Source organism: Thermobia domestica, chromosome 14, assembly GCF_964235325.1.
Source record: "Thermobia domestica chromosome 14, izTheDome1.hap1.1, whole genome shotgun sequence".
NCBI lineage: Eukaryota > Metazoa > Arthropoda > Insecta > Zygentoma > Lepismatidae > Thermobia > Thermobia domestica.
In genome coordinates, this window is record NC_137467.1 from 11824198 (window position 1) to 11838855 (window position 14658).

Here is a 14658-nt window from a genome sequence, read left to right on the forward strand (position 1 = left end):
GGTTTCGAAATTTGGATTCTGTGTAACAAAATACATCGAATCCATATCCTGGGGTCCACTATACAGACTTCTTTTGTATGGATTTCTTACGTGTATCCTCCCTATCCAAAATCATTCAAATTTTTCCCCTAGAAGAAAGAATTGACACGATTGATCATCCTGGGGTTTCGAAATTTGGATTCTGTGTAACAAAATACATCGAATCCATATCCTGAGGTCTACTACACAGACTTCTTTTGTATGGATTTCTTACGTGTATCCTCCCTATCCAAAATCATTCAAATTTTTCCCCTAGAAGAAAGAATTGACACGATTGATCATCCTGGGGTTTCGAAATTTGGATTCTGTGTAACAAAATACATCGAATCCATATCCTGGGGTCTACTATACAGACTTCTTTTGTATGGATTTCTTACGTGCATCCTCCTTATCCAAAATCATTCAAGTTTTTCCCCTAGAAGAAGGAATTGACACGGTCAATCGTCCTGGGGTTTCGAAATTTGGATTCTGTGTAACAGAATACATCGAATCCATATCCTGGGGTCCACTATATAGACTTGCTTTGTATGGATTTCTTACGTGTATCCTCCCTATCCAAAATCATTCAAATTTTTCCCCTAGAAGAAAGAATTGACACGATTGATCATCCTGGGGTTTCGAAATTTGGATTCTGTGTAACAAAATACATCGAATCCATATCCTGAGGTCTACTACACAGACTTCTTTTGTATGGATTTCTTACGTGTATCCTCCCTATCCAAAATCATTCAAATTTTTCCCCTAGAAGAAAGAATTGACACGATTGATCATCCTGGGGTTTCGAAATTTGGATTCTGTGTAACAAAATACATCGAATCCATATCCTGGGGTCCACTATACAGACTTCTTTTGTATGGATTTCTTACGTGTATCCTCCCTATCCAAAATCATTCAAATTTTTCCCCTAGAAGAAAGAATTGACACGATTGATCATCCTGGGGTTTCGAAATTTGGATTCTGTGTAACAAAATACATCGAATCCATATCCTGAGGTCTACTACACAGACTTCTTTTGTATGGATTTCTTACGTGTATCCTCCCTATCCAAAATCATTCAAATTTTTCCCCTAGAAGAAAGAATTGACACGATTGATCATCCTGGGGTTTCGAAATTTGGATTCTGTGTAACAAAATACATCGAATCCATATCCTGGGGTCTACTATACAGACTTCTTTTGTATGGATTTCTTACGTGCATCCTCCTTATCCAAAATCATTCAAGTTTTTCCCCTAGAAGAAGGAATTGACACGGTCAATCGTCCTGGGGTTTCGAAATTTGGATTCTGTGTAACAAAATACATCGAATCCATATCCTGGGGTCCACTATACAGACTTCTTTTGTATGGATTTCTTACGTGTATCCTCCCTATCCAAAATCATTCAAATTTTTCCCCTAGAAGAAAGAATTGACACGATTGATCATCCTGGGGTTTCGAAATTTGGATTGTGTGTAACAAAATACATCGAATCCATATCCTGAGGTCTACTACACAGACTTCTTTTGTATGGATTTCTTACGTGTATCCTCCCTATCCAAAATCATTCAAATTTTTCCCCTAGAAGAAAGAATTGACACGATTGATCATCCTGGGGTTTCGAAATTTGGATTCTGTGTAACAAAATACATCGAATCCATATCCTGGGGTCTACTATACAGACTTCTTTTGTATGGATTTCTTACGTGCATCCTCCTTATCCAAAATCATTCAAGTTTTTCCCCTAGAAGAAGGAATTGACACGGTCAATCGTCCTGGGGTTTCGAAATTTGGATTCTGTGTAACAAAATACATCGAATCCATATCCTGGGGTCCACTATACAGACTTCTTTTGTATGGATTTCTTACGTGTATCCTCCCTATCCAAAATCATTCAAATTTTTCCCCTAGAAGAAAGAATTGACACGATTGATCATCCTGGGGTTTCGAAATTTGGATTCTGTGTAACAAAATACATCGAATCCATATCCTGGGGTCTACTATACAGACTTCTTTTGTATGGATTTCTTACGTGCATCCTCCTTATCCAAAATCATTCAAGTTTTTCCCCTAGAAGAAGGAATTGACACGGTCAATCGTCCTGGGGTTTCGAAATTTGGATTCTGTGTAACAAAATACATCGAATCCATATCCTGGGGTCCACTATACAGACTTCTTTTGTATGGATTTCTTACGTGTATCCTCCCTATCCAAAATCATTCAAATTTTTCCCTTAGAAGAAAGAATTGACACGATTGATCATCCTGGGGTTTCGAAATTTGGATTCTGTGTAACAAAATACATCGAATCCATATCCTGGGGTCCACTATATAGACTTCCTTTGTATGGATTTCTTACGTGTATCCTCCCTATCCAAAATCATTCAAATTTTTCCCCTAGAAGAAAGAATTGACATGATTGATCATCCTGGGGTTTCGAAATTTGGATTCTGTGTAACAAAATACATCGAATCCATATCCTGGGGTCCACTATACAGACTTCTTTTGTATGGATTTCTTACGTGCATCCTCCTTATCCAAAATCATTCAAGTTTTTCCCCTAGAAGAAGGAATTGACACGGTCAATCGTCCTGGGGTTTCGAAATTTAGATTCTGTGTAACAAAATACATCGAATCCATATTCTGGGGTCCACTATACAGACTTCTTTTGTATGGATTTCTTACGTGTATCCTCCCTATCCAAAATCATTCAAATTTTTCCCTTAGAAGAAAGAATTGACACGATTGATCATCCTGGGGTTTCGAAATTTGGATTCTGTGTAACAAAATACATCGAATTCATATCCTGGGGTCCACTATATAGACTTCCTTTGTATGGATTTCTTACGTGTATCCTCCCTATCCAAAATCATTCAAATTTTTCCCCTAGAAGAAAGAATTGACACGATTGATCATCCTGGGGTTTCGAAATTTGGATTCTGTGTAACAAAATACATCGAATCCATATCCTGAGGTCTACTACACAGACTTCTTTTGTATGGATTTCTTACGTGTATCCTCCCTATCCAAAATCATTCAAATTTTTCCCCTAGAAGAAAGAATTGACACGATTGATCATCCTAGGGTTTCGAAATTTGGATTCTGTGTAACAAAATACATCGAATCCATATCCTGGGGTCCACTATACAGACTTCTTTTGTATGGATTTCTTACGTGTATCCTCCCTATCCAAAATCATTCAAATTTTTCCCCTAGAAGAAAGAATTGACACGATTGATCATCCTGGGGTTTCGAAATTTGGATTCTGTGTAACAAAATACATCGAATCCATATCCTGAGGTCTACTACACAGACTTCTTTTGTATGGATTTCTTACGTGTATCCTCCCTATCCAAAATCATTCAAATTTTTCCCCTAGAAGAAAGAATTGACACGATTGATCATCCTGGGGTTTCGAAATTTGGATTCTGTGTAACAAAATACATCGAATCCATATCCTGGGGTCTACTATACAGACTTCTTTTGTATGGATTTCTTACGTGCATCCTCCTTATCCAAAATCATTCAAGTTTTTCCCCTAGAAGAAGGAATTGACACGGTCAATCGTCCTGGGGTTTCGAAATTTGGATTCTGTGTAACAAAATACATCGAATCCATATCCTGGGGTCCACTATACAGACTTCTTTTGTATGGATTTCTTACGTGTATCCTCCCTATCCAAAATCATTCAAATTTTTCCCTTAGAAGAAAGAATTGACACGATTGATCATCCTGGGGTTTCGAAATTTGGATTCTGTGTAACAAAATACATCGAATCCATATCCTGGGGTCCACTATATAGACTTCCTTTGTATGGATTTCTTACGTGTATCCTCCCTATCCAAAATCATTCAAATTTTTCCCTTAGAAGAAAGAATTGACACGATTGATCATCCTGGGGTTTCGAAATTTGGATTGTGTGTAACAAAATACATCGAATCCATATCCTGAGGTCTACTACACAGACTTCTTTTGTATGGATTTCTTACGTGTATCCTCCCTATCCAAAATCATTCAAATTTTTCCCCTAGAAGAAAGAATTGACACGATTGATCATCCTGGGGTTTCGAAATTTGGATTCTGTGTAACAAAATACATCGAATCCATATCCTGGGGTCCACTATACAGACTTCTTTTGTATGGATTTCTTACGTGTATCCTCCCTATCCAAAATCATTCAAATTTTTCCCCTAGAAGAAAGAATTGACACGATTGATCATCCTGGGGTTTCGAAATTTGGATTGTGTGTAACAAAATACATCGAATCCATATCCTGAGGTCTACTACACAGACTTCTTTTGTATGGATTTCTTACGTGTATCCTCCCTATCCAAAATCATTCAAATTTTTCCCCTAGAAGAAAGAATTGACACGATTGATCATCCTGGGGTTTCGAAATTTGGATTCTGTGTAACAAAATACATCGAATCCATATCCTGGGGTCTACTATACAGACTTCTTTTGTATGGATTTCTTACGTGCATCCTCCTTATCCAAAATCATTCAAGTTTTTCCCCTAGAAGAAGGAATTGACACGGTCAATCGTCCTGGGGTTTCGAAATTTGGATTCTGTGTAACAAAATACATCGAATCCATATCCTGGGGTCCACTATACAGACTTCTTTTGTATGGATTTCTTACGTGTATCCTCCCTATCCAAAATCATTCAAATTTTTCCCTTAGAAGAAAGAATTGACACGATTGATCATCCTGGGGTTTCGAAATTTGGATTCTGTGTAACAGAATACATCGAATCCATATCCTGGGGTCCACTATATAGACTTGCTTTGTATGGATTTCTTACGTGTATCCTCCCTATCCAAAATCATTCAAATTTTTCCCCTAGAAGAAAGAATTGACACGATTGATCATCCTGGGGTTTCGAAATTTGGATTGTGTGTAACAAAATACATCGAATCCATATCCTGAGGTCTACTACACAGACTTCTTTTGTATGGATTTCTTACGTGTATCCTCCCTATCCAAAATCATTCAAATTTTTCCCCTAGAAGAAAGAATTGACACGATTGATCATCCTGGGGTTTCGAAATTTGGATTCTGTGTAACAAAATACATCGAATCCATATCCTGGGGTCCACTATACAGACTTCTTTTGTATGGATTTCTTACGTGTATCCTCCCTATCCAAAATCATTCAAATTTTTCCCCTAGAAGAAAGAATTGACACGATTGATCATCCTGGGGTTTTGAAATTTGGATTCTGTGTAACAAAATACATCGAATCCATATCCTGAGGTCTACTACACAGACTTCTTTTGTATGGATTTCTTACGTGTATCCTCCCTATCCAAAATCATTCAAATTTTTCCCCTAGAAGAAAGAATTGACACGATTGATCATCCTGGGGTTTCGAAATTTGGATTCTGTGTAACAAAATACATCGAATCCATATCCTGGGGTCCACTATACAGACTTCTTTTGTATGGATTTCTTACGTGCATCCTCCTTATCCAAAATCATTCAAGTTTTTCCCCTAGAAGAAGGAATTGACACGGTCAATCGTCCTGGGGTTTCGAAATTTGGATTCTGTGTAACAAAATACATCGAATCCATATCCTGGGGTCCACTATACAGACTTCTTTTGTATGGATTTCTTACGTGTATCCTCCCTATCCAAAATCATTCAAATTTTTCCCCTAGAAGAAAGAATTGACACGATTGATCATCCTGGGGTTTCGAAATTTGGATTGTGTGTAACAAAATACATCGAATCCATATCCTGAGGTCTACTACACAGACTTCTTTTGTATGGATTTCTTACGTGTATCCTCCCTATCCAAAATCATTCAAATTTTTCCCCTAGAAGAAAGAATTGACACGATTGATCATCCTGGGGTTTCGAAATTTGGATTCTGTGTAACAAAATACATCGAATCCATATCCTGGGGTCTACTATACAGACTTCTTTTGTATGGATTTCTTACGTGCATCCTCCTTATCCAAAATCATTCAAGTTTTTCCCCTAGAAGAAGGAATTGACACGGTCAATCGTCCTGGGGTTTCGAAATTTGGATTCTGTGTAACAAAATACATCGAATCCATATCCTGGGGTCCACTATACAGACTTCTTTTGTATGGATTTCTTACGTGTATCCTCCCTATCCAAAATCATTCAAATTTTTCCCTTAGAAGAAAGAATTGACACGATTGATCATCCTGGGGTTTCGAAATTTGGATTCTGTGTAACAAAATACATCGAATCCATATCCTGGGGTCCACTATATAGACTTCCTTTGTATGGATTTCTTACGTGTATCCTCCCTATCCAAAATCATTCAAATTTTTCCCCTAGAAGAAAGAATTGACACGATTGATCATCCTGGGGTTTCGAAATTTGGATTGTGTGTAACAAAATACATCGAATCCATATCCTGAGGTCTACTACACAGACTTCTTTTGTATGGATTTCTTACGTGTATCCTCCCTATCCAAAATCATTCAAATTTTTCCCCTAGAAGAAAGAATTGACACGATTGATCATCCTGGGGTTTCGAAATTTGGATTCTGTGTAACAAAATACATCGAATCCATATCCTGGGGTCCACTATACAGACTTCTTTTGTATGGATTTCTTACGTGTATCCTCCCTATCCAAAATCATTCAAATTTTTCCCCTAGAAGAAAGAATTGACACGATTGATCATCCTGGGGTTTCGAAATTTGGATTCTGTGTAACAAAATACATCGAATCCATATCCTGAGGTCTACTACACAGACTTCTTTTGTATGGATTTCTTACGTGTATCCTCCCTATCCAAAATCATTCAAATTTTTCCCCTAGAAGAAAGAATTGACACGATTGATCATCCTGGGGTTTCGAAATTTGGATTCTGTGTAACAAAATACATCGAATCCATATCCTGGGGTCTACTATACAGACTTCTTTTGTATGGATTTCTTACGTGCATCCTCCTTATCCAAAATCATTCAAGTTTTTCCCCTAGAAGAAGGAATTGACACGGTCAATCGTCCTGGGGTTTCGAAATTTGGATTCTGTGTAACAAAATACATCGAATCCATATCCTGGGGTCTACTACACAGACTTCTTTTGTATGGATTTCTTACGTGTATCCTCCTTATCCAAAATCATTCAAGTTTTTCCCCTAGAAGAAGGAATTGACACGGTCAATCGTCCTGGGGTTTCGAAATTTGGATTCTGTGTAACAAAATACATCGAATCCATATCCTGGGGTCCACTATACAGACTTCTTTTGTATGGATTTCTTACGTGTATCCTCCCTATCCAAAATCATTCAAATTTTTCCCTTAGAAGAAAGAATTGACACGATTGATCATCCTGGGGTTTCGAAATTTGGATTCTGTGTAACAAAATACATCGAATCCATATCCTGAGGTCTACTACACAGACTTCTTTTGTATGGATTTCTTACGTGTATCCTCCCTATCCAAAATCATTCAAATTTTTCCCCTAGAAGAAAGAGTTGACACGATTGATCATCCTGGGGTTTCGAAATTTGGATTCTGTGTAACAAAATACATCGAATCCATATCCTGGGGTCCACTATACAGACTTCTTTTGTATGGATTTCTTACGTGTATCCTCCCTATCCAAAATCATTCAAATTTTTCCCCTAGAAGAAAGAATTGACACGATTGATCATCCTGGGGTTTCGAAATTTGGATTGTGTGTAACAAAATACATCGAATCCATATCCTGAGGTCTACTACACAGACTTCTTTTGTATGGATTTCTTACGTGTATCCTCCCTATCCAAAATCATTCAAATTTTTCCCCTAGAAGAAAGAATTGACACGATTGATCATCCTGGGGTTTCGAAATTTGGATTCTGTGTAACAAAATACATCGAATCCATATCCTGGGGTCTACTATACAGACTTCTTTTGTATGGATTTCTTACGTGCATCCTCCTTATCCAAAATCATTCAAGTTTTTCCCCTAGAAGAAGGAATTGACACGGTCAATCGTCCTGGGGTTTCGAAATTTGGATTCTGTGTAACAAAATACATCGAATCCATATCCTGGGGTCCACTATACAGACTTCTTTTGTATGGATTTCTTACGTGTATCCTCCCTATCCAAAATCATTCAAATTTTTCCCTTAGAAGAAAGAATTGACACGATTGATCATCCTGGGGTTTCGAAATTTGGATTCTGTGTAACAGAATACATCGAATCCATATCCTGGGGTCCACTATATAGACTTGCTTTGTATGGATTTCTTACGTGTATCCTCCCTATCCAAAATCATTCAAATTTTTCCCCTAGAAGAAAGAATTGACACGATTGATCATCCTGGGGTTTCGAAATTTGGATTCTGTGTAACAAAATACATCGAATCCATATCCTGAGGTCTACTACACAGACTTCTTTTGTATGGATTTCTTACGTGTATCCTCCCTATCCAAAATCATTCAAATTTTTCCCCTAGAAGAAAGAATTGACACGATTGATCATCCTGGGGTTTCGAAATTTGGATTCTGTGTAACAAAATACATCGAATCCATATCCTGGGGTCCACTATACAGACTTCTTTTGTATGGATTTCTTACGTGTATCCTCCCTATCCAAAATCATTCAAATTTTTCCCCTAGAAGAAAGAATTGACACGATTGATCATCCTGGGGTTTCGAAATTTGGATTCTGTGTAACAAAATACATCGAATCCATATCCTGAGGTCTACTACACAGACTTCTTTTGTATGGATTTCTTACGTGTATCCTCCCTATCCAAAATCATTCAAATTTTTCCCCTAGAAGAAAGAATTGACACGATTGATCATCCTGGGGTTTCGAAATTTGGATTCTGTGTAACAAAATACATCGAATCCATATCCTGGGGTCTACTATACAGACTTCTTTTGTATGGATTTCTTACGTGCATCCTCCTTATCCAAAATCATTCAAGTTTTTCCCCTAGAAGAAGGAATTGACACGGTCAATCGTCCTGGGGTTTCGAAATTTGGATTCTGTGTAACAAAATACATCGAATCCATATCCTGGGGTCCACTATACAGACTTCTTTTGTATGGATTTCTTACGTGTATCCTCCCTATCCAAAATCATTCAAATTTTTCCCCTAGAAGAAAGAATTGACACGATTGATCATCCTGGGGTTTCGAAATTTGGATTGTGTGTAACAAAATACATCGAATCCATATCCTGAGGTCTACTACACAGACTTCTTTTGTATGGATTTCTTACGTGTATCCTCCCTATCCAAAATCATTCAAATTTTTCCCCTAGAAGAAAGAATTGACACGATTGATCATCCTGGGGTTTCGAAATTTGGATTCTGTGTAACAAAATACATCGAATCCATATCCTGGGGTCTACTATACAGACTTCTTTTGTATGGATTTCTTACGTGCATCCTCCTTATCCAAAATCATTCAAGTTTTTCCCCTAGAAGAAGGAATTGACACGGTCAATCGTCCTGGGGTTTCGAAATTTGGATTCTGTGTAACAAAATACATCGAATCCATATCCTGGGGTCCACTATACAGACTTCTTTTGTATGGATTTCTTACGTGTATCCTCCCTATCCAAAATCATTCAAATTTTTCCCTTAGAAGAAAGAATTGACACGATTGATCATCCTGGGGTTTCGAAATTTGGATTCTGTGTAACAAAATACATCGAATCCATATCCTGGGGTCCACTATATAGACTTCCTTTGTATGGATTTCTTACGTGTATCCTCCCTATCCAAAATCATTCAAATTTTTCCCCTAGAAGAAAGAATTGACACGATTGATCATCCTGGGGTTTCGAAATTTGGATTGTGTGTAACAAAATACATCGAATCCATATCCTGAGGTCTACTACACAGACTTCTTTTGTATGGATTTCTTACGTGTATCCTCCCTATCCAAAATCATTCAAATTTTTCCCCTAGAAGAAAGAATTGACACGATTGATCATCCTGGGGTTTCGAAATTTGGATTCTGTGTAACAAAATACATCGAATCCATATCCTGGGGTCCACTATACAGACTTCTTTTGTATGGATTTCTTACGTGTATCCTCCCTATCCAAAATCATTCAAATTTTTCCCCTAGAAGAAAGAATTGACACGATTGATCATCCTGGGGTTTCGAAATTTGGATTCTGTGTAACAAAATACATCGAATCCATATCCTGAGGTCTACTACACAGACTTCTTTTGTATGGATTTCTTACGTGTATCCTCCCTATCCAAAATCATTCAAATTTTTCCCCTAGAAGAAAGAATTGACACGATTGATCATCCTGGGGTTTCGAAATTTGGATTCTGTGTAACAAAATACATCGAATCCATATCCTGGGGTCTACTATACAGACTTCTTTTGTATGGATTTCTTACGTGCATCCTCCTTATCCAAAATCATTCAAGTTTTTCCCCTAGAAGAAGGAATTGACACGGTCAATCGTCCTGGGGTTTCGAAATTTGGATTCTGTGTAACAAAATACATCGAATCCATATCCTGGGGTCTACTACACAGACTTCTTTTGTATGGATTTCTTACGTGTATCCTCCTTATCCAAAATCATTCAAGTTTTTCCCCTAGAAGAAGGAATTGACACGGTCAATCGTCCTGGGGTTTCGAAATTTGGATTCTGTGTAACAAAATACATCGAATCCATATCCTGGGGTCCACTATACAGACTTCTTTTGTATGGATTTCTTACGTGTATCCTCCCTATCCAAAATCATTCAAATTTTTCCCTTAGAAGAAAGAATTGACACGATTGATCATCCTGGGGTTTCGAAATTTGGATTCTGTGTAACAAAATACATCGAATCCATATCCTGGGGTCCACTATATAGACTTCCTTTGTATGGATTTCTTACGTGTATCCTCCCTATCCAAAATCATTCAAATTTTTCCCCTAGAAGAAAGAATTGACACGATTGATCATCCTGGGGTTTCGAAATTTGGATTGTGTGTAACAAAATACATCGAATCCATATCCTGAGGTCTACTACACAGACTTCTTTTGTATGGATTTCTTACGTGTATCCTCCTTATCCAAAATCATTCAAATTATTCCCCAGGAAGAAAGAATTGACACGATCGATCATCCTGGGGTTTCGAAATTTGGATTGTGTGTAACAAAATACATCGATTCCATATCCTGGGGTCTACTACACAGACTTCTTTTGTATGGATTTCTTACGTGTATCCTCCTTATCCAAAATCATTCAAGTTTTTTTCCCTAGAAGAAAGAATTGACACGATCGATCATCCTGGGGTTTCGAAATTTGGATTCTGTGTAACAAAATACATCGAATCCATATCCTGAGGTCTACTACACAGACTTCTTTTGTATGGATTTCTTACGTGTATCCTCCTTACCCAAAATAATTCAAGTTTATCGCCCAGAAAAAGGAATTGACACGGTCAATCGTCCTGAGGTTTCGAAATTTGGATTCTGTGTAAGAAAATACATCGAATCCGTATCCTGGGGTCCGGTACACAGAACTTTTATTTGTTTTTGTGTGTGTGTGTTGCTATGTAATCATTAATAGTCAATATGTAGTCAATCTTGTGTGATTAAATATTTTACTTTTAGAAATGCTTTCAAGTTTCATTTTTTAAAATTTAAGTTTAATTTACTGAGCATTATATTGTATATAATAAGTTTTTTTCTCTTTCTTTGCCAGCTGAACAAATGGTATCAGGTAAAAAGTATTTTGAAGGTAATTTGTCAATTAGGAATCTCACAGTACTTGGCAACCTTGAACCAACCGATCTATTGAATTTAAAATCACAGTTTGCTGATAAGGCAGAAACCAATGAAATTGAGGGAAATTTAATATTTGGTGAAGCAACAAAAGTGAAGAATCTTGTTTATGAAGGTAAATACATTTTAATAATACTTTAATGTACGTTTTTTAATTCTTAATTTAATGTACTTTCTTATTTTGGTGCGTCCTGATAATGATTTTACGTTACTAATCCTGACACACAATCATAGTCATACGTCTTGCAAAGAAAATCAGAAAAATAAACATATTGCTGAACAAGACTGCACTTATTTAATATAAAACTATATATACATGTGACGTTTCGATCTTCTAGCCAAGATCCTCATCAGACGTACACTCTTCTCATCAGTCTGATGAGGATCTTGGCTAGAAGATCGAAACGTCACATGTATATATAGTTTTATATTAAATAAGTGCAGTCTTGTTCAGCAGTGTGTTTATTTTTCTGTTACTAATCTTACTTCCTAAAAGTTATTTCATAAATCCTCGCTGATTTCAGAAATTCTGAGGGATTCTGCAGTTCAACATTTTTCACTGTTTTATGCCAGTGAGGGATCACTGCACTGTCATTATTCCATTCAAAGTACAGCTTTATTAAATAACTAGCTGAAATACCCATTCTTCGCATGGGTCAGATAAAATATCTATGTAAACAAATTGAACAACGAAAGGAACAAATATCGGTCACTTTCTACTACTTTTACATATCGCGATAAACGCCCCCTGACACCGCCTGGTTCGAATTTTGAAGAAAAGAAAAAAAAAACTCCTCGCTGGGGGCTTTATTTGGAAGTCAGTGCTTGTGGGAGAATCACCATTCATCTCAGCGATCGCGAAAACTATTTATTTGACCCTAATATCGGTCATTTTAGATTTTTACATGTCTCGGCATCTCGAGGCCGAGTGGGATGAATTGGAAGTTAATGCGATCGGAGTTTCACCTTGATCTCAGCGACCGCGAAAAGTATGAATTTGACACTGATATCGGTCATTTTCTACTACTTTACATGTCCCGGTAAACGACCTTCCCCTGGTTCAAATTTTGAAAAGAAAGAAAAAAAAAAACTTGGTCTGGGGCCTGGACCAAGGTACCTGTAACCAAAATTTGGTAACTATCGGTCCACTCGTCTGGTTCCCAGGCCGCACATAGACACACAAACTCACTCTTTATTTTATTTATATTGAATTAGATATAAAAAAAATATATTAATACAAAATTTACCATTTTCTTTTGCTCGTTTTTTATAAGTGAAAGGAGATAATAAAGTGCAACTTACCGCAATCATAGATAATGTTATTCTACAACAAAATATGAATCTGAAGAATTTTCAATGTTGCCATCCATAGGTATTACAGTGTTGCCAGAATAACATTTCCCTCAAAATGTAAGTTAAGGCAGTGACTAGAGGAACGAACTCAATTGCACTTGATTACGTATCATGTTGTCTTGGAATCCTGTGAACTACTTTCTAAATAACATTATGATTTAATTTTAATAACTGTATGTTAAAACTATTTTGTTTATTACAAACTAAATACAACTATTATTTAACTAGTATTCTACTTCATGAGCTTTTGAAGTAACTATCTTTATTAAAGTTTGTTAGTCCAACCTACCGATTGCAGGCGTATCTGCTAACTGCTTTAGAAAGTTATTACAAGGTGCAGTACGTGGTGAGTTTAACTAACGAATTGATCCATGTTTATTCACTCAAAGAAAGAAATGGCGCCTTTTTAGCATTTAGAAAACTTACCTCTGAATGGATCTTTCTCGACTTTCCAGGCTCGCAACCATCAATGTTTGCTGGGAGGGGTCCAAAGGTGTTTTTTGAGGGGAGAGACCAGTAAGTCTATGTAATATTGAATCTGTGTTATTCTGTATCGGAAAAGATGATAAGTGATTAATTACTGCTACCTATATTTTTATAAAATATGATAGAACTAGATATTTTTTTATAAGAAAAGGAAATAATCCAGATGAGGTGTAAAATCAAATCTTAGCCTACATCAGGCATTTCTCTGAACAAGTATAGTTCTGTTAAGAAAGTCTACAAACGTTAATGGAGTTACTAAATTTGGAGAGGGGGCGTCCGGAGCCAGTGGACCTCTCCCCCTGTGTGCCTCTGCGACTCTCCGTTCAGTTTCAACATGTCTTCTTACCAGTATCGATAAATAGTACAAGATAACTTTTTTCTGTCATAGAATATGATGTAAGTTTATAGTACGAATTAGAAATCCACCGAGATAGACAAGAAAATTTATTGAAACTCTCCGAAGTTCTCAAAAACAACTTGTTTAAAGGTAAGCTTACCTAAATGATACGTAATTACTTCCGCAAATGTCTGACAAATAAGTATTGTAATTATCGAAATGTATAGATCTTAACAGTTTGCCGTTTTTGTTCCTTTCATTTTGTAGGTAAATTAAATGGTATTAGTAATGAAGACTTCGGAACGACATGGCTACTTACAGAAGGCGACCAAACCATAAAAGGACAAATCACTTTCGACAACGTGTCTGCTGAAAATGGTATCGTTGTAACCACAGGGCTTATCAATGGCATAAATTTCACCAAATTTATTGACGATGTTGTTTGTACGAATGAGAATATCTCTCTGGTACACGTCCAGTTCGGTAAGTGTGCTAAATAATTTTAGTGAAAAAAGCAATTGAAAATTCGTCAGAAGATAGTTTATTTATATTTCGTATTATGTTACTTGAAACGAGCATCTACCATTGGACTCAACTGGTATTAGTGTATCTGCCTGTTTTACACGGTAATTAGAGAAAAAATTATCCAATATTAATAAAATCCTCCAATCTTAGAGAAAATAAGTTTGTATACACACACACACACACACATATATATATATATATATATATATATATATA

General features: G+C 36.7%; 1 protein-coding gene across 1 annotated transcript in view; it reads left to right on the forward strand.

Annotated features, from left to right (window-relative positions):
- clos (closca) overlaps nt 1–14658 on the forward strand; it is a 208931-nt gene that overhangs the window by 155758 nt on the left and 38515 nt on the right. The window contains exons 18-19 of the mRNA XM_081737704.1: nt 11662–11856; nt 14185–14400. Of these exons, the coding sequence (XP_081593830.1) occupies nt 11662–11856; nt 14185–14400 (411 nt within the window). The remainder of the gene's footprint in view (nt 1–11661; nt 11857–14184; nt 14401–14658) is intronic.